Below are 25,023 nucleotides of genomic sequence, written 5' to 3' on the forward strand. Positions count from 1 at the left end.
CGGGGGAGGCGGCGTCAGCAGTCGGAGCCCCGGCGGCGGCGGCGCCCGCGGGCAGACCTGCGGCAGCGGCGGCGGCAGTCGGAGCGCGGGGTGGGGGGTGGGGGGGAGGGAGAGCCGTGCCGGCGGCGGCTGCCCAGGCTCCGGACTCGGGCAGAGGCAGCGCGAAGTAGGATCGGGAGGCGGAGGAGACGCGAACCGAGAAGGAGAGGAAGGAGGAGGAAGAGGAGGAGAAGAGGAGGAGGAGGAGAAGAGGAGGAGGGGAGGCGCTCTGGTCGCAGTCAGTGGGCAGCGGAGACGCGGCATGCCCCTGGCAGGGGAGAGCGGGTTGTCCTCAGCAGAGCCATGGGGACCCGCGCTCTGACAATGCCGGGGTGAGAGGAGCAGCGCCAGCCAGCCACCCTGCCACCTCCACCATCACCTCCAGTACTCAGCCTCGCCACCGGCCAGCACCAGCTCAGCCTCCTCCGCCTCTCCCTCTCTCCCTCTCTCTCCCTCTCTCTCTCCCTCTCTGCATTATTGTTTCCCACTCCACCGAGGATGGGGTCGGCTGATGATTAGGTCGGAAACAAGTCAGATCTTCCTCCAAAGCCTGGTAATATTTATGTAGGCAAAGAGAGAGAGGGAGAGAGAGAAAAGAGAGGGAGAGAGAAAGGGAGGGAGAGAAAGAGGGAGAGGAGAGAGAGAGAGAGAGAGAGAGAGAGAGAGAGAGAGAGAGAGAGAGAGAGAAGAAACGGGAGGAGGGGATAAGGAAATTAAACCCTTTAAGTCAATGCATATTGTGGTGACACCCGCACAGGAGCCCTCACGGTGGAGTCGGCCAGGGCTGTGCGTTCCCAAAATATGACCAGGGGTGCTTGGATGTGTCGACAGTATGACGACGGCTTAAAAATCTGGTTGGCAGCACCCCGGGAGAACGAGAAACCGTTCATCGATTCCGAGAGGGCTCAGAAATGGCGACTGTCTCTGGCATCTCTCTTGTTTTTCACAGTCCTGCTCTCTGATCACTTGTGGTTCTGCGCCGAGGCCAAACTGACCCGGACCCGGGACAAGGAGCATCACCAACAGCAGCAGCAGCAGCGGCAGCAGCAGCAGCAGCAGCAGCAACAGCGGCAGCGGCAGCAGCAGCAACAGCAGCAGCAGCAGCGGCAGCGACAGCAGGAGCCCTCCTGGCCCGCGCTCCTGGCCAGCATGGGGGAGTCCTCGCCCGCCGCCCAGGCACACAGACTCCTCTCCGCCTCCTCGTCCCCCACCCTGCCCCCCTCCCCGGGAGGCGGCGGCGGCGGCGGCAAGGGCAATCGAGGCAAAAATAACCGGAGCAAGGCTCTTTTTCTAGGAAACTCTGCCAGACCCGTGTGGCGCCTGGAGACTTGTTACCCCCAGGGCGCCTCCTCGGGCCAGTGCTTCACCGTGGAGAGCGCGGACGCTGTGTGCGCCAGGAACTGGAGTCGGGGGGCGGCGGCCCGGGGGGAGGAGCAGCAGGCGAGGGGCGAGCATCCAACTCCGCTCTGGAACTTGTCAGATTTTTACCTTTCGTTTTGTAATTCCTACACACTTTGGGAGTTGTTCTCGGGGCTGTCCAGTCCCAACACTTTGAACTGCAGTCTGGATGTGGTGCTCACGGAGGGCGGAGAGAGGACCACTTGCAGACAGTGCGTCGCAGCTTACCAAGACTACGACCACCACGCTCAGGAGAAGTACGAAGAGTTTGAAAGTGTGCTCCATAAGTATTTGCAATCCGAGGAGTACTCGGTGAAGTCGTGTCCCGAAGACTGTAAGGTAGGAACAGTGGGCTTATTTATTTTTTTAACCTCCTTTTCTGTCCCTTTCTATCTCTGTTCACTCAGTGGATGTGTCAGAGTTTTGAGATATTTTCTGGCTCTGGCTTTGTTGCTCCAGTCGTTGTTTTACTGGTTAAAAGAGCTTGATTTGCTGCTCAGTTGAGAATTTCTGGTGAATTTCTGGTGGCCTGGTGTCTTCCTCTGGGGATCCTTGGAGGATCAGGGAAGTCCCTGGTCTTTTGAGATTATACACCCGTTGCTTTAACTATTTCGGTTACATATTTAAAAAAAATAGAATTTGAATAAGGCTTACCACGAAGACTGGACTGCACACTGGTGACCACAGGTAGTCAGAAGAGTCAGAGACTGCCATGCCTGGCTTGGCCTGTGGACCTGCACATTGAACCCTAGTGCAGTGACGTCATGAAGTTGGTTGACCAGAGGAGCCAGAGAAAGAGTGGTTGTTTATGTAGGACAAGCAACAAAAAACATTTACTGCTTTTACAGGGCATTTTTTCTTCATCTTTGGAAAGTCTGAGGCCTAGTTAGCTCTACTTAAGTTTCCTATCTTTTCTTAATATTTGCATAATCATTGATGTGACATTCACTAGGCATGGAAAGTTGTAATTAAGTATCTAGTGGTTGATTAACAATGTTAGGTTATCAATCAGACACATTTTGTAATTTCTTTGGATTTTCCAGGGTAACTAGTCTTCATAAGTATTAAGTGGCAAATCTTTGGTGCCATGAATTAAAAATAGGCTGAAATATTTAGTAGCCTATATTCAAGCTCTTCCTATTGAATACAACAAGGAATGTAACCTTTGCTGACTGACAAAGAAGTTTGTGCAAGTTGCATTGGTCTAGGCAAGCCTAGGCTAAAGGTGTTGCTGTCCCTGGTGCTGAAACGAGATTTTCCAGGGGAAGTGTTAAGATGAAGATACTGCAGTGACCTCTGGTAGGGTAGAAATGATGACAGAATCTCTACAAGTCTCAGTGTTTTCCACTAGGGTAATTTATTAAACAACACAATAAATATCATTACCTTTCAAAAGAAGTGAGACAGCACTGTCTGTCTCTCTTTCTTTCTATTCCCTACTTACCCAACCTCACACACAAAGGGAACAACTGTCCTTCTTTACCTCTAACCTGCTATGCACCTGGAAATTGTATCCATGATAGTATAGATAAAGGATTTGCATTGCTTTCCCAAGAGAAGACTTATTTCAGTAATAGGTATTTGATACCTATTTTAAATAAATATGGGTCAAGGCCTGAATTTTACTTTGGCTTGATTAGTTGTGCTTTTGACAATTAAGCTAACTTCAATCTGACCTGGCTTTGGGATCATTTCTTAAGACTAGAAGCATACATCTTAGGAAATAGTAATTCTGAGTTTATGGCATTAACTGAGAATGCTATCTTGCTAGATAAGTGGGTCTCAATTTTCTATAATACCATTATTACTCATGCCTAGGACTTAAACTCAATCTTAATGACAGAAATTAATAATGAATGCTTAGTGTATTTACTGTGGAGCTTTTTATTTTGACAAGATGTGTTGCACTGAAAATATAAAAGGGAAGGAAACTGCTGTGTGTGAGTAATTCTATTCCTAAAACAAGGTTGCAGAGGTTTCAATATTGATAGATTGAAGAAGTTGTTTGTGGTAATAATTTGAACATGCCTGTTCCCTTGAATGTAAGCCCTCATAGAAATTTCTAGCACTTTAAATTTGCATAGTTCAGTATTTCAAAGATACTCTGTGCTGTCAAGAGACTGCAGCATATTTTTCTATATGTATATCAGATTTATCTTTGTTCAAATGTCCACACAAATATGTTAAAATGCTTATTTTCCTCCTTGCCTAAATTATTTCCCAACTTGATGTTTAAATTGTGATAGCTATAAGACATAGGATGAGATAGATTTGTAATATTATGAACTACTTCAGCATCATGTTTATGTAGGAAGTAGGAGTAGTTAGCTGTATACACAAAGGCACATTACCTTTAAAAATCTTAACTTCTTTAAAAAATTCTTCACGTTGAAAAGTAAAATATAAATTTTTTGAATTTTCTACTCACCAAGACACAGAATTTATTGCCTGTGTGTGATGTCTTGTAGGTATTTCTTTGCTGTAGAGGTTTTTGTGGATTTTTGTTTGTTTGTTTTGTTGTTGTTGTTGCTGGTCATTTGGAAATACTTATGTATTACACGGTAGCCATTTAAAATATATAAATTTAAATTTAAAGTGTTGGTGTTCTTGGATTAAGGCTCAAAAATCAATTGGTTATATGTAGAAATGAGATAGAAGCATAGTTCCTTAGTTTAACGCATAGTTAATCTATGATTCAGAAAAAGCCACAAATGTGTCTGCACCCAAACTCTGTCACGTGGGTTAAAATGTTACTTGTCGTCTTTGAAGATTGTGTCTGAGTTTCTTTCTCAATTATTTCAAACATAATTATAATTATAAAATGACTATCAAACAGAGCTTTGTTACAGATAAAAGTTCTGGGACAGGCATGTAGCTCAGTGGTAGAGCGCTTGAGTGGTCTGTCATGGGCAAGGCCCTGAGTTCCATCCCAGCAATATGCCTCCACCTCCCACTAAAAAAGATTATTTCTATGAAAATTTTTCCATTTTTAAGGAAGTTACAAAGTCATGGAATACATTAAAAGTAAATGCATTATATTTCTGTAATTGGTAATACATTCATGAAAAATTCAATAGTTTATAAATACATTGATTAAAATTGTGGATAAGATATGTAAAATTATGTTAGCACTACAAAATAGTATGGTTAACACTTTAGGAAAATATACTAATATATTAATGTTTTATGCCCAAATATAACCAAATAATCGATTAGTTGCTAGAATATATTTTACTTTCTGTTTTCATATTCTCTCTCTCTTCACTAAAACTTACCATATTCCACATATGTATCAAAGGAAAATGGATTAAATTTGCTTTTGATTTAAATTATTTTAAATAGTTTCTGACCACTTTTTCTTAAAAAAAAAAAAACTTAAAATATATCTAATAGAATCATGGTATCTGAATTGCTAGTAATTTGAGCTCCAATAGAGCTTATCTACCATGATAATCCTTTATATTATACCACATTATAGGAATAATTCACAACCAAGAATACTTGTAGTAATGTAAGAAATAACTGGTTTAATTTTTTTAAAAATAAAAATTTTCATATATGAAGACATAAAGAACAAAAATACCTGTTGCACATATCACTTATACTATAGATTTTAACTTGCTGCATTTTATAATGGATAGCAAAAATTATAACAGTGATTTTTCTTTTTGGTTGCAGTGTTATTCAAAACAATGTTTTGGTATATAATAAGAATCTGACAAATCTGTCAAAATCTTCAAGTTGGCAGGCAATATTAAAAATGTAATATTTTAAGCTTCAAAATTACAAATGTATATTATTTTTAGGCTTGATTTTTACTTAAATAAGGAATTTTTTCTTACATATGTTAAGCTCCTGAGGAGGATTACAAATAAATGTTGTAAAACATGGCATTTATGAATATTCTTTTTTGTATTATGGGTAAACTTTTGTAGTTACTGAGGTTTTCCTTAAGGACTGTACCCTCAGATACGTGGTGAGAGAACATGGATTTTTAAGGTTAAATTTTTACATAGGTCATTGTATCCTCCATAGCTTCCCTATATCAGCAAAAACTTTAGTCTTTATGCTCCATAAAAGTATTTCTATAGCCTCATCTCAAAGAAGGTTTTATTGCTTATTTATATTTAACAGACACTGACCACAAGGATATGATGTGAGTGTTAGGCCTCTGTAACTCTTCTGATACTTGCAACATTCTGACTTTTGGTAGGTACTGTTCACAATGTTACCTGATCTGAGAATGCAGTGTTTGGGTTACATAATGTGCAATTAAAAAAAAAAAAATCTTAATTCTTATTTATTTTAGTGTTATGAACTTTAGATTCCATATTTTTATATGAAAAATAAGATTATTCACATTTTTTTTCATTTAAATTTTGAAATAAATATTTCATTTTGCTGCTTATTTTGTACTATTGTACATATTAGGTCACTGCCCAGAAGTATGAAGAACACATCTATAGAGATCTCTTTCAAATTCTGCCACTTGATTATTTTCAAATTGTTTGTAGTTGAATGGTTCTGTACAGAAGGCAACAGTCTGATCATGCAGATGATTAATCACTAATAAGGTTATTTGTAAGACCAAAGACAGTAACATATTTTTATGACCAAGATTTATATCTCTTATATTTTTTGCTCAAAATGCAACTGCTAATTTGTGATCTGTGTTTTGCTTTTATAGAGAAACACCCCAAATTTTGTATTAATAGTGGATTTCTGTTGTATTACAGATCAAAGAATGAATATTTTTACTTTGGACTTGTAACTGGGTCAAATTAGTAGCTATATAGGGCACAACCTACTTATCCAAACCTAAGGTTTGAAAGCTTGCAGATATATGTTGGTTTTAATCACCTGTATTAGATGAGGTCAACGTGTGCCTATTCAAGGTGAATTAAAGCACAGAGGAAAGACAATCAATCCAGCCCTCAGTCTCAGGCTATTTACATATAAATCATAATCCATTTTCTTGTTAAGTTTAACATGTGAGAACAAATATGCAGAAAACTGTCTCAAATAAAGGACCATTTGGGTTTGAATTTTCTGAGGTATTGCTTTTATTTTATCTCTCAGTTTGAAAAACCTTCACTGTGTCAATCTCACAATGACTAAGCACCGACTCTCTTGTTTTGTGTATTAATTCATATCATGAAGCGGTTCCTCAAAATAGGGAACTCTAGAACAGTGGTCCTTGGGGTCACAGTGGAGTATCCTGAGGAGTCTTGGAAACAGAAAGGCCTGCGTATCCCCAAACCCAGAGATTCTGATGTCATTGATCTGGCTTGAGTCCTGGGCCTGAGCTCTTTCAAAGTCGTCCCAGTGATTCCAAGGTGCAGCCAAGGTTGAGAACCACTTTCTGGTTGACAGTGACAACCATTGTGGACAGACCTTTTAGGTCCCGTGTCTCAGTTTTACATAATATTCCGTGTGTCAAGCAGATGAGAATAGAACGCAGACATATTTTGGAAGAGTGGAGACAGCAATTAGACAGGCAGAGGGCTTGGGGCAAGTAGGAGACCAGAAGTGCTGAGAAGGTGCTACCTGGGCACCAGCAGGAGGCGATGTGCAGGCAGAAAATTTGAGCACGAGGAGATGCACGTGTGGAGGACTAGAGGTTTGACTGTTTGAAGTTGGGTCTGTTGGCTGGGTTTTCTGTTTCTAGCAGGACCCACCCATGACACTGTGTCCCCATATTGCCCCGAGCCCATGAGCACAGAAATGGGATGTTTTCCTGAGACAAGTCAACTATTTGATGAGGTACCCTGCCTTGCTATTTTTTAAATCTATGATTTTATCCTATTTGAAGAGATAAAATTTAGATGTTTTCAAAATTGTCTATTTTTAAGAGAAAACCTGTTGTTTTTTCATGGTTTCACCTGATTCAAGTCTAGTCCCTCTTCATGTATTCACTTCATTAAACCTTCTCAATTTTTTTTCATTGTATAGATAAACTATGTTTCTTATAGTTTTGTTTTTAATTATCTCTATAATACTGGAACCACAAGTTGACTTACAGGTTTTTGAAGTTTTAGGGTGCTGACTAGTCATGGATTATTACCGATCAATTCAGGAGTGATTTTAATAGGACATTAGTGGTCTTTTTGGAAATCGATGTAAACAAAACCTCTTTTTAAAAGAATTATGTCACAAGATACTATGAAAAATGAAAACTAAGTTTCATATAGTAAGACATTAACTATAGTCCACGTAGTAGAATTTTCTTCATGAAATTCATTCTAATTCTTTGGCATTCAAAACAAGAGATGGCTAACGTGTTCTTTTTTCTTTCTTTCTTTGTCTTTTGATAAGTGGTGAATGATTATACTGTGCTTTGTACTAGAATGAATGCAAATATCTAACTCTTGGGTATTTAAAATCTTAAATATAGTGGTTATTTTTCCTCCTTAGTGGTTTTCATGTTCAGTCATTTATAAATAAAATGTCCACGAATGATAAAAATCCAGAAGAATATAGATGTTCCTGTCTTTTTAAATACCAGTATTGATCTTGGTAACAGCTCATCCTCTCATTTTTGTGACTAGTGAGTACAGTAAGCACTCCCATGCAGACGCATGAGCATAGTGTGCCGGCTGCTCCATCCTGCACAGGAGAGTGAATTCCATCTGAGCGTGAAGTGGATGACGTTCCCCTTCTTCACCTGTTTCCTCTCCTCCCTGTCAGTGTGCCTTGCTGTCGTCTGGCTGTGTCCTTCCCTGCCACTTAGAGGAGGCATTTCCAGAGCCTCTGTCCCATGGGAAACCCACAGTTCAGGATTCTTTGCTGCATCTCCACTCCCATCAAAAATAATTTTTTTTTCTTATGAACTATTGCCAACTTCATTTATTTAAAATTGAACTAATAGGCAAATGGGTGATTAGAACACAGTATTGACTCAGAAAATTACTTGAAGTTTTCAGTAACAGAAGTAGCTTCTGCAGCAACCCAAACCTTCAGAATATCTTAGAAGTCAGAACTCCTCTCATTCATTAACTCCTCATGTCAACCCCATGGATGAGCATCATCACAGATTCCATAGAGGAGGAAAGCAAGGACATACAGCTAAATATCCCAAAGTTGAACATCTGGGTCATGTTAAATATGAAGTTCATTTCATAACCTTAAATATTTTTCTCTTTCCTTTGTTTATGAACATTCACAACATCCCAAAGAATTAAAAGATTAGTATACTAATCCACATCAATCTTTCACATAGATTAGCAATTGTTAAACATTTTGCAATATTGCTGCCTCTGCTTATTTTGAACTTATTATTGAAAACAATTTGCAGATGATATGGCCAGCTAAGAAGGCAGAGCTTTGAGAGCCCTGACAGCTGGATGGATGGCCAAATCCATCCCTTCAAAGGCACAGGGACAGAATAAATGAATGGCCTTAAGATCAGAAGAACACAAGGGTGTCTGATTTCACATCAAGAGCCAATTAGAGAAAGAGTGGGTATGAAGGTACGGAGGAGAGGAAGTCAACTTTGGAGATCTGTGATCATTCTTAGCACTGAGTTCTTAAGTTCATGTGGCTGAGAATATGAGTCTGCTCAGGATCCTTGACAAAATAGCACAAACTGAATGGCTTAGCAGCAGATGTTCATTTATCACAGGTCCAGAGCAAGAAGTCTGTGACCGAGGTGACCGCCAGTCTGGTTCTGGGGAGGCTCCTCCTGACAGGCACAGAGTACCTCCTCGCTCCATCCTCACATGACCTCTGCTCTGTGCACCTGCCCTGGGAGAACTCTGGTGCCTGTTCCTCCTCATCAGAGACATCACTCCTCTTGGGTTAGGGCCCCACTTTTCAAACCTCAATTAAGCATTCCTGCACTTGCAGACCCAATTTTCAAGTATGGTCACATAGGGAGTTGGGGCTTCAATGCTGATTTGCGGGGGGGAAGCAGACACAATTAATCCATAATCCTGTGTACAGCATGTGTAAAAGTGTGTAGGAAATGCCACTTGAGAGATATCTGTGCTGGGGCATATCATTTATCCTACAAGAAAGCCTTTGATTTGCATTATCTATAAGTTAAAATGTAAGAGAAGAATTCTCTTTAAGTGACTCATTTGGGATGATTTAATTCACTTAAAAATTAGCTCTGGCAACCAGGTAGCATGGGCTTGGAACAGGTCAAGTGGTGACAGAGAGGTCAGTGCAGAGCCGTGGAGTCTTCTGAACCAGCAGTCTGCAGTGGGACTTCCAATGGTCAGGGAACCTTTTCCTTCTCTACCCTGTCCAGTGAGTATGCAGTTACGGAATACTTAAAATGTGGCTAGGGAAAGGGGAATTTTCAGGTTTAGTTATTCTAAATTTAAATAGCTGACATGGCTGGTGGTGACCAAGTTGCACAGAAATTCTAAGTGATTGCAGTAGCTATGAAAGTGGAAAAGAAAACACAGATTCAGGAGACTTCTGAACTTTAGCACATGGTGAACCATTTTATGTAGAGGGAGGATATAAAACGGGTTTTATAAAGTGTAAAGCAAGGCCTATGTTGACACCATTGAATGACATAGGAAATACAAGAGGAAGAATAGGTTGAGATGAGTTTGGTGAAAGAAGGAAGGAGTTCATTTTTGGACATAATACTAGAAGATGCCCAGTGAATAATAAATATATCATGGGAATAGCCAGTGTGGGAATAGTGAGTGTGGTGTGGAGTCCACCCTCATGTAGATTTGATCTGGAAGCTGTGAGCATAGACTAGGTGATTTTAAAAAGCAGATAATGTGAAGAGAATGTATAAGTTGAATTTTTTTTAATATGACCATTTAATTTACTTCCAATTCTGTAGGTCAAGAATTCAGGCAGGACCCAGGGAGAGTGGCGTGTTTCTGCTCCATGTGGTATGTGCTGAGGTTGGGAGGTCCGGGAAGGTTCCATCACTCACGTGTCTGGTGTAGCCCTGCTGGGGTTTCTGGATAGTTTGGGGATGGCTGCAGTGACACACAAAGGCAGGTGACTGGGCCGTGGCTCGTCCTGTTGGCTGGGTTCAGAAAGGAGACCAGGGGAAAAGACTGTAAAGAGAGAGGGTGGAGGAGTGGGAACGGGGGCAAGAGTTAGAGTGTGTGTATCTGTGTGTGTGTGTGTGTGTGTGTGTGTGTGTGTGAGAGAGAGAGAGAGAGAGAGAGAGAGGGTGGGGGAGAGGGGAGGAGAGAGTGATGGTCTGAAAGGTGCAGGTTTGTTAGTCAGCAGAGAGGATGTTTCTTTTGGCTCCTGATCCTGGAGGCTTCAGTCCGTGAGGGGTTGGCCCAGTTGCTCTTGGGCCGTAGAGAGGCAGCACATCATGGCGACAGCACATGTACAAATTCCTCACCTCATGACTTGGAAAGGAAGAAAGGAGGGAGGAGGAGAGGCTGGGGTCCCACTGTCTCTGTCAAGACACACCCCTAATGACCAGAAGACCTCCCACTGGGCCCCACCTCTTAAATTTGCCACCACCTCTTACCAGTGCCAAGCTGGGAGTAACACTCTAACACATGGGATTTGGGGTGACATTCTGAAACCAAACTGCAGCCCTGCAGAAGAAATATGTAGAACGAAGCCTTCAAATAGGTCATTGAATTTGGCACTTAAGTCTTGGGGACCTTACAGGAGTAGTCTCAATGGAATGGCAGGAAGAGATGTCAAAATGCGAAGGTTTAAGGAATGAGTTGGAGTTGAGGAAAGAAAGAGGAGCCCCGCCACTCTTCACTAAGTGTGACAGTCAAGAGAAAAGGGGCAGAATGCTTGGGAAAGTGGCTATGAGTTTAGAAGAGTGGATGATTTGTGATGAAATGCATTTTAGATCAAATGTAACTTTTGATCTAAGACCTAGATGAGAGAGGCAGGTTGGAAGAATCACACTCAGGAAATGTTGGTGATGGCACCAGATCCCAAAGGCATGATGGGCCCATCCATTACTCAGCTTTGGGTGAAAAAGAGGCCGAATCTTGAACATGCTGTTGTACATCCCAGACCCTTTATTTTGTTGTTAGTATTTTAAAAAGGAATAATGATTTACTTTCAGGATTTCAGAAAATAAATAAAACATCAACTTGAATATGCTTAAGTCAAAAAGAAAACTCATTTTCAAATAATAAAAAAATGCTGCCTTAAAATATGAAATTATCAGCAACTGCTGAAAATAGTTTAAATATATTATGATTAATATATTTAATACTATTGAACAGTAGTATGTATTGCTAAAAATATTTTATTAAAAAATGACTTTCCCCGAGACTCCATAGTATAATTTATAGGACCAACAGATTGGAATATAAAGTGGATTAAATTTTTGAACAACACTAAGTAAAATGGAAAGTGAGAGTTTAGCTGGAGTAGAAACTTTTTGTTCCTACAGCTCCATGTTTCTGCAGTTATTTCAGATTAACAGTGCACACGTGCTGCGCCTCCTGCTGAAGCACCCTGCTGGGTTACTTGAGGAGGGGAAGTTGAGCACTTTTGCCCACAGTCTTCCTGTGAGGACAATGGAGAAGCCATTGTCACCATATCTCCTCTTCTTTAAACCTACTGTTATAAATAGTGTTGGGGAAATTGGGGCACATATAGTTTGTTAAGCACTGGAAATTCTGGCACCTCCAAATGCTGTTTGCAGAGGTGGGAAATTTGTCCTGCATTTTAGTTTCCTGGCTTTGCAATATTTCTGTTGTGCTCTGTCCAACTCCACCTTTACCCACTCTTATTAGTATTTTTATTGATTGGAGAGGCAGAGCTAATAAGATAGCCTTGGCACTGAACTAGAGCCACCAGCCTTGCCAATGTGGCAGGTGTTAGGACACAGGAGAGGGAGTGGTAGAAGACAAGACTGCAGGCTGGGATGGGGAGAGGGACTGCTCTTCCTGAAAACAGAACCCAGGGAGGCACAGGAAGGCCGCTCTCCATGAGGGAGGAGAGGGCTTCCTGACTCTAGGGGTGGGAATTAGGCTCTGGGTGCAGGTGTGGAAGCAGGAAGATCTATGCTTGACACAAGAAAGAACGTTCTGGTAAAGGAGCCATCACTGTCCTACAACAGAAAAGCGTGTTCGGGAGATCAGGAGTGCACGGCTGTAGAAGATGTGCGGAGGGGTGGAAGTTACGGTCATGGGCCTGGAGGCTGTCTTTCCTAGGGTTGCAGTTTAGACCTGATGAGTTTAAACACTTCACATCCATCTTCCTTTGGCACCAGCACCAGAAGTGACGATGTGCACAGTGTGGTTGTACTCACCGCTGCTCTGGTGGGAGGGAACATTTCTCTACATGGAAATCATAACTACTTTCTTAGTAATAGCACTTTGCTCTTAAAAGACAAAGTCTTGTTAACTTGAACTTTAAATTGTTTCTCTGGTTTCTCTTCATGTTCTTATCCATCTGAATAATTGAAAAATAAAGAATTAAATATATGTGCTTATTCTGGTGATAGATAGGAGCTGAGAATGATGTATAAGTATTTTATTTTGTTGTTATTGTGAATTTCAAGAACACATACTCTTTCACCTCTTGTGCTCATGTACATGACAATCACTATCGTAACTTCTCAAACAAATGGCTCGAGCACAGCAGGACCCCATGACACAATGGCACCGGTAGAGACAAGTTGCACAGGACTTTTCTCCATTGGTCTCAGAGTACTTCTTCACATATTAATCTTCCACAACAGTTCTTTGGGGCTATTGTCAACAGGACAGAAGCCATTGTGTAAAATCTCCTTTGGAGTCCCACTCTTGTATCTCATTCTTACTGTGAAAATTTGAACATTCTTATCTTTTTCATCCTGTGCACAATCCGGCCTCCTGGGTCAAGTTCACTTTCTTCAATGATCAGGGTAACTGAGACTTAGAGAAGTTAAGAAATGTGCCAGAGCCCTCACAATCAAGCGTGGCATGGCCAGAATTCCAACCTTGTAACATCTGCCTCTTATCATCATGGTCTTGACCAGAATACATTCCACTCAGAGTCCAATTTTTGAACATGTGTAGTTTTAGGATTGCCTGGCTTGTTTTGATTTTGCTTTAGGGGGAAGGAGGGTGATGGGGGACTCAGGAGTGGTTAGAATATAAAATCACTTGGCACATAATAAGCACCATAATTTGCTTTACCTGTAACCTTTGCTGTTTCCACAGCTTGGTGCTAAGATGGGTGGGGGCCTCCCGTCCAAGGTCCTGGACCCAGGGCTTATTCCACCACCGACTGTAAAATGGGGTGTGTCAGTCCAGGCTGAGAGTCTCTGGGAGAAGAGCAGAGCAAGCGCATTAGAGAACCCAGCTAGGGATGGTCCTCCTCCCAGTGACCCGGAGGGCACAGCCTGCTGCTCTCACCAGTCAGACCCTCCTCCCAGCTGTGGATAGCATGGTGAGCCTCTCTCTCCAATATCAGTATTTCTAATCAAAGTTGTCCTTTTTCTAGTCTGGATAGAGATCTTGAATGTGGTTTCCAGATAGACTTTTTTTTTTTTTAAGGCACTTATGATAAATTCAACATTAAGGATCAGACTGCAACAGTCTGTCTGGAGAAAAACAAATTTTTTATAAAGATCACTCTGAATCTTAAACCATTTAAAAACAGGTTTCCTCCTGTCCCGTGGTGAATGCTGGTCTGGTGGCTATGGGCCATTTAGCAAGGACTTGTCAGGTGGAGGAACTTTCCGGGGCAATGGCTTCATGCCCAACTCGAAGTAAAACAGTGGGAAAAAAAAAAAAAAAACCCATAAGGCCACTTGTCCATGCAAATGATCTTGCTGTCCTCATGATTGTGGTCTTTACATCTGATCTGCTTTGCAGGTTTGGCAAATTGTGACAGGTTTCACATATATTCTATTTATTCCAGGAAGTTTCTAACTATGTATTGAAAATTTAAAAGCCACTTATAAAACATGAATCCTTTCATATCATTTCAGTTTTGACTTTTCAAACTGAATGCTCATCTTTATTCAATGTGTCTGAAAATTTCAGTGAAGAGGAGGGATTCTAGTGTGGGTGAGCACAGGTCCATCCACAGAGGCTAGCTTTGCTCATGGATATATGGAGTATTTTTTTTTATTTTTTGCAGTTGTTAGCTGTTCAGCTGTGGTTTTGATTTCTACATTTAATGAATTTTAATGACTTGGGTCTTTGAAATGATTAAAATGATTGATGTAGTCTTTAAGTGTTTTGATATTTTGTTGTCTTTTGGAATTGGAGACTAGACAACCATGCACATGCTTTCTCACCTACAAGGATGTGAAGGGTCTCTCTCCCTCACTCTCAGCAAAACCAAACATTAAAATAGAATACCTAATCTTTTTATGTATTTCTCTCCAAATAACTTTAAAATCTGTGGAACATTAAGAAAGTTCGGGGATTATTATGTCTCAAATTTTAAATGGTGCATTTAAATTAACTTACATGTATCAATTGCTTTAAAGTTTAATTTGTGATATTAAGATATTATGGTATTAAGAACTAGAATTTTTCATAGTAAACTTTCTGATGTTTCCTTAAAGCTTTGGGGACTCATCTTTGGTGTTCCTCTGTTGTTTCATATTTTTTTAAAAGGTCAGTCTGAACCTTCAAGCATTTCAAAAGGTAGGAATTTTAAAATAGGTTGTAGCCAAAGAAGAAGTTTTGATGCTGTCAGCTTTTCCTAATTCCCTTTTTATTGTGTCCACACAGGAAATGAAAATGAAGACCAATAGTCAACTACCGTAGAGACCATTACAAATATGCACACATTGAATACACTGTTGTGTTAATCAACTTTTTTTTTTGGCTAATAGCCTGTCAGAAAAGCATGAATCACTATTTCAGAAATGGTGCACAGTTTTTCAATATTATACTTTAATTAGATGTATGTTTGAGTTTCTCACAATATTCACTTTAAGTGCAAAAGCTGAGTAGTGCAAATTTGCATTTTTTCACAATTTGGTAATATTCATAATACAAAATCAGTGTAGCTAATGATGTTGTGATACATTCAACAGTTTTTTTTCCCTCAATATATCAAGTTTACAGTCGACGACTTGTAGAAAAGTAATTCATAGTAGATATTGTTTAGGGAAAAACCATATCTTCATCCAAATATATTAATTTATGTAAATGTGCTAACACTGAATTACAGTGGGCAAGAAGAAGCAACTGTGCAGGTATTGCAAGGGACTGGAATTCCAGACTGCCCAGGTCCTACCCTTGATTGATTGGAACAGTTTAGTTGTAGTTAATGTTAATGTAATGCTTTCTCCCTTTTGGGGTATTTCATATGACCCTGAGCCTATTCTTCTTCTTCTTCTTTTTTTCTTTGGTACTAGAGAGTGAATCTAGGGGTGCTTTGCCACTGAGCCACATCTGTAGCCCTTCTTTATATTTTATTTAGAGACAGAATCTCACTGAATTGCTTAGGGACTTGCTGAGTTGCTGAGGCTGGCTTTGAACTCACACTCCTCTTACCTCAGCCTCCCAAGCCACGGTGCCTGGCTCCTTGAGCCTATTCTTAACTTATGGTGTGTGTGTGTGTGTGTGTGTGTTAAATACCATGGCAATATGTATTGCATTTAATGTAGTGATGTTTAAAGAGAATCTTCCAAGGGGCTGTTCTGCCAAGTGGCCCTGACTTCCCAGTTGATGGGAAGGTGACCTTCAAGGACTGCTTGTGCCTCTTGTGCAATGAGCAGGCAAGGCAGAGGGACCAAGACGTCAGCACTGGAGAGAACACAGGCTTTTTCTCAGAGATCTCACACTGACTCTTTGCGAAGGGCGTGATAACTGTTGGCCAGAGGCACTAAGGGGTCCTTATAAAGAACATTCTAATATCTTAATTTGCCATCATTTCCTCTGGGAATGCATTTTGCTATATAATTTTGGCATCCTACATGGAAACAGAGGCAGTATAGGGACAAATGAATATTGCTCTTTAAAAATAGATCTTCAGTGGAAACTGTTCATGGACAATTTGAGCACTGTTATTATATGGCAATAGTAATTTAGTCACTGAGATAAAAGATATCCCACAGTGCACCTAGTTAAAAAAGGAATAAATAATCAGGCACTTGATCATGCGTGACTCACATGTGGACATGGAAAATGTAGGAATGCCATATTCAAATGAGGCGACTGTTAAAGCCAGGGTGGAAGGAAAAGGAGGGAAAACTTAGGAGAATGTTTGCTTTTCTTTTTCGATATGGATGTAAATCTTTTAAGGCAAAAGCCGTTGTGCTTGGAATCTGTTACTGAAAAAAATCTTGGTGGCAACTTTTCATTTTCAAGTGGTCTTAGTTTTGACCTTTCAGTGGAAATGGGATTTAATTGAGATCCTTGAAATCAGGACAGAACTGCAATTTCAACCTGAACCTGTTCCTTCTTGCCTGTTTGTGGAAGGTTCATTGTTTTCCCCACAAAATACAGTGGGCTCCAAGTCAGATAATTGCAAAATACCAGCTTTATAAAATCTGGTGTTTGATATCTTTGTTGTTGAACAACAGAGCTTTTTATATGGGAAATATAAACACAGTATTCTATTTGTACATGCTTCTTTATGGCTAATTATGGGTTTCAAAATAATAAACAGCAGTATAATTACTCCATAGCTTGCAGTAAGGATGTGTGTTTCCTTAATCTGGCCACTTAAAGAAAGAAATAACTGTTCATCTGTGAACCTTTCCAGAGAAGCAATTTTAAATCTAATGTTATTTGTGTTCTAAATTTAGAAGATTATAGAAAAATATGTTGCTGTTTGGTTCTGTTGATTAGTTTATGCATTTGAAGAAACTGGAAAATATGATAACATTACCATGTTGGATACCAAAATTAAAGAGAGATTGAAAGATAAGAGATTCCACATAAACAGAAGAAAACAGAAGCCTATGAGACAGCATAATTGAAATTTTTTGATTGATCCAACCATGGGGGTGAAACTATAGATATCTTCTTTAGTATGAAATTCTGTACTAAAAATTTACTTATGATGTCCATAGCTGCACCACAGAACTGTTGTAGCTATGAAATCACCTAACAGATCCCACATTTCCAGGAAATCAGACAACTTAGTTTTTTTCCCAAACATTTTTCTGTATTATTTCACTTTGAAGAGTGAGTTGAAGAGGCTGAATCCCTACTAATAGTGTGTGTGTGTGTGTGTGTGTAAGAAAAGCCCTTTACTAATATAAACATAAATATACATAGTGAACACTTTGACATCTGATTCAAAGACAATTTAATTATCACTTGATAATATGAGAATAGAGAAAATAACTGATGTCACCAATTTCTCTGATTTTGTTAATATAAGTGATTCACTTTATTTTATTTTTGAATTTTAATTTGACTTATAGAAAGGAAGCAAAATTATGCCAAAAGCTGGAGGACTATTCTCTTCTCTGGTGAAACAGTGGTAGTTAGCAGCACTTAGTGAGGGTGCCAAGCAAGTTGGTCAGCTCTCTGAAGTAGGTCTGATGATAATCCCATTTTGTAGGTAAGGAACCTAAGATCTAATGGACAGGACTCTTAACTAAGGTTTTTAACAACCATTTTATGTATTTTACGACTCATTGCTATAGTAGTATATAAACAATACTGATTTTCAAATATTACATCTTATTGAGCAAGAATAAATCACTAAAACATCAGCATAAAGACAATTTCTTGGAACATGTGTGAATAAACATGATAAAACTATAAAATGAGATCTCTTCCTATATATCAGCCCCTTTGCTTCTCCTACTATATTTTGAGAATATTCTTAAGGATAGAAGTCATGTGTGATTCATTTTTGTCTAAATTTCTTGCAAAGAAGAAAAGAAAGAAAGAAAGAAAGAAAGAAAGAAAGAAAGAAAGAAAGAAAGAAAGAAAGAAAGAAAGCAGCAAGTTTGTGGGGGTTACAAAGCATGGCAGCAGGTTCTTCCATGATCCTTCAGTTTATAGGACATAGCATGCCATGGCTTTGCTTCTGAGAATGCTGGTGCCTGTCTCCACCAAAAAGAAAAAAAAAAAAAAAGAGTAGAAGCAGTGCTCTGGGACTCCTCAGGCAGGTGACAAAAGCTCATGCGGTTTGTTTTTTGTTGAGACATATTTTCTTGAGACTCCAGGCTGTCCTGTGGTACATCCAGTTAACCCTAGGTCGCCATATTTTGGGGAAGCCCAAGCTGAGGCGCAGGCAGACTTTCTTATGGCCTGCCTCACTTCAGCCTAGCTTCTGAATCTTCCCAGATCAGGCACAAATGTGAGTGAACCTCCAGAGGAGTCTAGTTCCAGTCATTCCAATCACCCTGAGCCATTAAAATTGTCCCAGAGCCTCATATATTCTATAGGAAAGAAAATCCACCTCCATTATGTGCTGAATTTCCAGTCTGCAAAAACCCACAATGCAATAAATTATGATTGTTTTAAGCAACATTTTTGGGTGGTTTGTTACGTAGCAATAACTAACTGGAATAGTGTCAAATAATAGTGTGTTGAATTATTTTTCACTGTGTGAAAGCTTCCATTCAGTAAAATAAATGAAAATTTAAATAAAATAAATTCAAGTGGCCATATGTATTTGACTGAATTCTTCTCCTCTGGTTAGAAAGGCTGGTTGGGTTATTGAAGCTGTAGTTAGGATGTTTCCCGTGCCAGTTCATTTAAATCATGTAGAGAAAATACTCATAGGTAAACTTATACACATTTCACCATTTGAAGAGTTAGGATATATATGATGTTTACCAGACATGATGCTTTTAGCCATTTGTGTACAGTATCACTGAAAAGATAGTTTTAGGCAAATATAAACAGTGCCCTGCAGAGAGACAGCACAATGCCCTGGGAATTGAGGTTAGCCACCCATTTTTCTTCTTTCATTGATTATACTAATGTGCTTCTCTCATGTCCATAGGTGACAAACAGAATGGAAAGTCACTGTCCTAATCATTAAAGCATTATTTTTAAGGGAAAAGTAATTTTAAGACTGCATTATCTAGGAAATTCTGTTCAAACCTCATGTTTTGATGTTGTTACAGTTTAATGAAGAAACTATAGTGAACTAGTCCTCTTGAACTTGATTCACTTCCTCTGAATTTATAATATCAAGCATTGCAATTAGACAATGATCATGATATTCTCTTGTAGCCCAAGTTTCTGCTGTTCTTTGGGAGCAAGCAGTAGCATTCTCATGCTTGTATTAAAATTATCGCCTCTTTGATCATGTACCCACAAGCTACACTTTTGAATATTGTAAAAATCATTTCTGCAAATTTTCATGTTTGATTTATTTTAAATATTTTGGGAATAATTAAAGGTTAATATTCACGAAAATCACCAAGGAAAACCTGATGAGCAAGAGGCACTATCTAATGTCGAGTAGATCATAAAGAGGTTGACACAGAGGAAAGCACCATCAGGTTTCTCAGTAGAGTGGTTGCTCTTTTTCACAATAATTTTTTAAAAACTAGAATAATTTTATATTTAATTGTTTCTCAATGAGTAGACCTAAGTGAGGTAGCTTGTGTTTATTTTTCTTGCTTTGTGAAAAACGAGTAGAGAATTTCACTGTGTTAATGAAAGTACCAGCCATAGTGAAGGTACCAGTCATCTCAAGGTCTCCCAGCGAGAGATCAGGCTCCAAGCTCTCCTGGTCTTCAGTGGAGCTCTGCTCCCTGCATCTGTTGACCGAGGTGGTCACTCCTTTCTGTCTGTTGGCTGGAGGTGGCCCTGACCTCCTGGCCACAGGGCCCTCTCTGAGGTAGCTCACAATCTGGCAGTTTGTTCTTTTTTTTATTATTTTATTGTTTTTATTCTAATTTGTTATATATGACTGCAGAATGCATTACAATTCATATTGGAAGTTTGTTCTTTAAAGACAGCTAGGGGAAAAGTTTCTGAGTGAGACAGATGTGACAGTCTTACATAAGGTGACTGTGAAAGTAACATCCCTCACCTTTGCTCCCTTCTATTTATTAGAAGAGACTCTCAGGTCTGGACCACATTCAAGGGAAGGCATTGCACAAGGGCATGAACACCAGGAGAAGAAATCATGGGCCACTCAAGAGACTGAATTGCTTTCCAAGATCCCTTGCCTACATTTTCTTTAGGTAATCAGAGACAATTTCATATGTTTTCAAAACATCTCAGGAAAAATACACAGTTTGTTTTATGTTGTCCATAAATCCAGAAATAATTGATGAATATTCAGGTATAAATATGGGAGACCATCATCATGTTTTAATGCAAAGGACTTTTACCACAAGAGCATAGGTAAATAAAATTTTATTAGGCATTTCTCTGCATAGGGAAAATGCAATTTCAATTAATGAAATTGAAAAGTCATTTTCAAGTTTCCTTTTTACTTCCAAAATTGTTTATATTTAAGGTAAATTTGAAAGTTTGCCTTGAACATTTTTAATTTTAAAAAAGTGCCATTATGAAATGGTAAATGTCAAACAAATACCTGATGATAATTTAATGCTTCCTAAACTTGTATTTTTTGATAAATTGGTCCATCTCCAGAACTTACAGTTTCTGAGTGGCAAATGAAAATTTTCATGATAAGATCAACGTTTTTAGCCCCTCATCATAATCTCATGACTATTTAGCCAGACATACAAATCTCATTTGCCTGGAATGCTGCCCATAATACTAAATTCAGATTAACTGTTTCAGCAATAGGATTTGAAACAACGACGAAGGCACTTTAGGGCAACTGCCTTCATGAACAGAGGTCTGGAAACTCTCTCTTCAACTACTTTGGCCCTGCTAGCAGAAATAAGTGTGTGTGTGTGTGTGTGTGTGTGTGTGTTTAAGTAATTCTAGAATGCCAGATATTTTTGGGGAGTTTCATCTTTTGTCTTGATTCCTTGATCCTCATGAAAGTACAAATTTTATTTGCCTATGCTTGTTATACATTCACTTTTAACTAAAATAACTTCCCAAATTCTTGCTTACTTTATATAGTTTTATTAGGAAGAGAGCTAAAGCATCCCTAGGGGTAGAAATGAGTGCACCACAGTGAGATGAGAGTCAGAAGGATGTATCAGTCAGGAAAGATCAGGTTATGCTGAGTTAATAGGCATCCCCACAAGCTTAGGGCTTACCACAACTTTTACCAAAGCTTGGTTTCTTGTGACTATCCTATGTCTTTTGTGGTTTGGAGAACCTTTTCTGTATGTTTTCATCATAGGCTTCTGTCTGACAAAGCAGTCTCTTTCCAGAGTATAACAGAAGGAAAAGAAACTGAGTGCCATATTTCAGTTTTGAAAAGTCCGGCTCAGTGGCAGTGCATGACATTGTAGCTATTCCCCCGACTGAATCAAGGCACATTGCCATTCCTGTGTTCACAGAGCAGGGAGGGATCCTGAATGTTTGGCAAGCAGCGGTGTAATATGACAGAGGGCAAAGATAACAGTCAGAGGACCTGGGCTCAAGGAATAGGCCAATATTAAGCACTTGGCTTATCATTTGCATTGTTTTCCTAGAAGAAAAGTGTGTGTGTGTGTGTGTGTGTGTGTGTGTGTGTGTGTGTGTGAAAATTAAATCCAAGTTAACCATTATATTCCAGCTTTAAAGCTGATATTCTGTGGGAGTGTGTTCCAAAGAATACTTGATTAGTGTCACTCTTTTGGATAGTGTTTTAACAGTGACAAAATTGATAGAGCTGATATAGGAGACTTCTCCACCTGTAGTCTATAAATGTTAGTAGTTTGAAAGTAAATTATGACTTCCCTGGGAGGAGGAGAGATATCAATATCTATCAAATCAATATCTATCTATCTATCTATCTATCTACCAACCAATCATTTATCTATATTATCTCACAACATTTGAAGTCCTCTATCAAAAAACACAAAGGTTAAAGAGTTCTGGGATTCAGGGATGAGAGGTGGGAGGGAAAGCGAGAGAGAAGGGAAATTGCATGGAAATGGAAGGAGACCCTCAGAGTTACACAAAATTATATACAAGAGGAAGTGAGGGGAAAAGGAAAAATAATACAAGGGGGAGAACTGAATTACAGTAAAGCGGGTAGAGAGAGAAGAGGGGAGGAGAGGGGAGGGGAGGAGGGATAGTAGAGGATAGGAAAGGCAGCAGAATACAACAGACACTAGAATGGCAATGTGTAAATCAATGGAAGTGTAACTGATGTGATTCTGCAATCTGTATACAGGGTAAAAATGGGAGTTCATAACCCACTTGAATTAACGTGTGAAATATGATATGTCAAGAACTATGTAATGTTTTGAACAACCAACAATAAAAAAAATTAAAAAAAAAGTTCTGGGATTTGAAAGATTGACCTTAATTGCATTATCCACTTTTCACCTTATGAGTTAAAATTGTCTAAATAGATGGAGAGCAAACAAGTGCTTTGTATTGAAAATAGAAAACAAGGTGGGGGGTGTGATGTTCAAAGTCTGGATTCGTCCTTGATGAGCAAGTGGTATGGTTGCTTATGGAGGAGGAGTGTTGGGCGACAAAGTTAGGCTAAGGTTGGCCACCATCCTGCCCCCTGGGCGGCCCCCATTTCTTGTCGTGAGTAGCTCCATTCCACAGCACAGACTGAGCCCTCTGGTTGTAGATGCATCCTTACTCCCTGAAAGGTGACCCATGCCTAGTCTCCCTAGTAGAGTCACCTTGGTATCTGAAGGACAGAATGGGTTTAGTGACCTTTCATCTGGACCTGGGTCACACCCAAGTCAAAAAGTTAAAAAAACAAAATAAGAAGGAAATGGAGAAGGAGAAATGAGGGCATCCAACCAAAATTAAGAATCCAAAGCATGTTTCTGTATTTCCCCTTTGGCCATAGGCAGAAGCCCTGTCTTCCTGAACGTTTTTAGACTGATAAGCGACCACTACGTTGTTTTGCTTCCCTGTGTGTGATTACTGACTTGATGTCACTGTGCTATGTAAAAGGGTCTTGAGCGTCACTGATTCTTGCATTATACACAGTACACAGGTGATCCCTAAATATTTGTTGAGTAGTTTTCATTTGAAAATATCTAGTTTAAGTTCTACAAATTAAAAATAATAATAAAAAAAAACCTGTTGAGTAGCCAGGTCTGCTGTGACTGTTGAGGACATCTGAGCCCATTGGGCTATGCTCTCGAGGACACAGGGCTGAAGTCAGCCACGGTCCTTTTCTGTGGTTTTAGTGAAAATCTTGCTGAATCACAGTGTCAAAATCTTGTTTGAATTGGAGGAAAAGAATTTAAATTAACCCATCTCTTCATTTGAAAATGTATTCATTCCATTGTCAGACTATCAGTAGTTGTTGGATTTCTTCAAATCAAAGCATGATTCACATAATTACTGTATTATGATTAGCTTTATTAAAGGACTCAAGATATTTTAGTGGTTTACAATGAATGAAAGAAGATGAAGTGAGAAAGGCGAGTCTGAGAACTGCTGGGTGTAGAATTCAGTTGTAGTTATTGTCGAATACTCCTTTAATATGATTGAATCCGAGAGAAGACATTTTGTTCCTTAAAACCTCATTGAAGTATATTTTAAGAATGACCTATATAATAACGAATTTTCAACTTCTTATTAGCATACTATAAAAAAAGCAGCCTGGAATAATGACTTGGCTTTTCATTTTAAATTCAGAGTTTTTATTATCAGTTTTCATCTGACCATTCCAAAGGATTGTCCTGAATAGTTACTGGTTTTCTAGATCTTCTTTATCTGTGTTTTATTTGTGGCTACTCACAACTGCTACTCAGCAGACTGTCCTTATTTCTAGTCATAAATATTAGAAAAGAGTCTGCTAGGTTATTCCAATTATTCTAATCATGTGTCTTTAAAACCCTTCAAAACAGAGGCTGCTCTAGAGAGTGGGCAGGAGGGATCTCTTCTGCCCTTGGCGAGCCATCATCAGACTTCGTCACACAGAAGGTAGCGGCCACACCTGTTCAGGTGCTTCAGTGCTTGGGTGGAACGTAACTCAACGAAATACACTTTTACAGCAGTTTGTCTCCTTAGAAACTTAGAATTTGCTGTTAGAAGAATGCCTACTTCACAAAACAGGATTTTGACCATTACTTAATATCTAATTTCCTTCCAAACTCTTTAAAATGCTGTTAAACTTATTCTCAACACGTCTTTCAGCTTCATCCCATTGGATGGCTTACCTTTCTTCTGGCTCTTCTTTCCTTAATGGAGTGTGGGTCAGTCTGGCCCCCATTCCAGGGAAAGGGATTTTCCATGTGCACATGAGAAATTTCAGGATGTAACTGATGGAAAAACAAAACAAAAACAAGGAGTAGAAGTGACGAGGTCCGTTTAGCAGTGAATTTTGTTTACCTTTGCCAGCTCCACCACCTGATGATCTTGTTGAACTGCCGAGCCTGATTCTGTTGGTCTGGGATGGAATCTGAGGTTCTGAACTTCCAAGTTTCCAGGTCCTGAGCAGGTGCCAGTAAGCAGAGGTGGAACATGCTTTGTGCTGCCATCCTGTGGGGTTGGAGGTTGTCACCCCACTGAGACTTTCTCACATCCAGTATATCTTTTCTTTACAGACCTTTGGCATTTATTATTTAACATCTAAAATTTACAAGTCCATGATTTATGTGCACATTAATAAGATCCCCAAATAACTCAGTGAAGGAAAGGACTGACTGTGTGATAGAGCGACATTCAATATACATCCAAAACTTATTTCACT

The 25,023-nt window shown here is 39.6% G+C and overlaps 1 protein-coding gene across 1 annotated transcript in view; it reads left to right on the forward strand.

Moving 5' to 3' along the window:
• Positions 1-760: 760 nt before the first annotated feature.
• NALF1 (NALCN channel auxiliary factor 1) overlaps positions 761-25,023 on the forward strand; it is a 567,265-nt gene continuing 543,002 nt past the window's right edge. Inside the window, exon 1 of the mRNA XM_081295683.1 lies at positions 761-1,776. Coding sequence (XP_081151809.1) covers positions 841-1,776 — 936 coding nt within the window. The 5' untranslated portion in view covers positions 761-840. The remainder of the gene's footprint in view (positions 1,777-25,023) is intronic.

This window comes from Spermophilus citellus, assembly GCF_964194105.1.
Source record: "Spermophilus citellus genome assembly, chromosome: 1".
Lineage (NCBI taxonomy): Eukaryota > Metazoa > Chordata > Mammalia > Rodentia > Sciuridae > Spermophilus > Spermophilus citellus.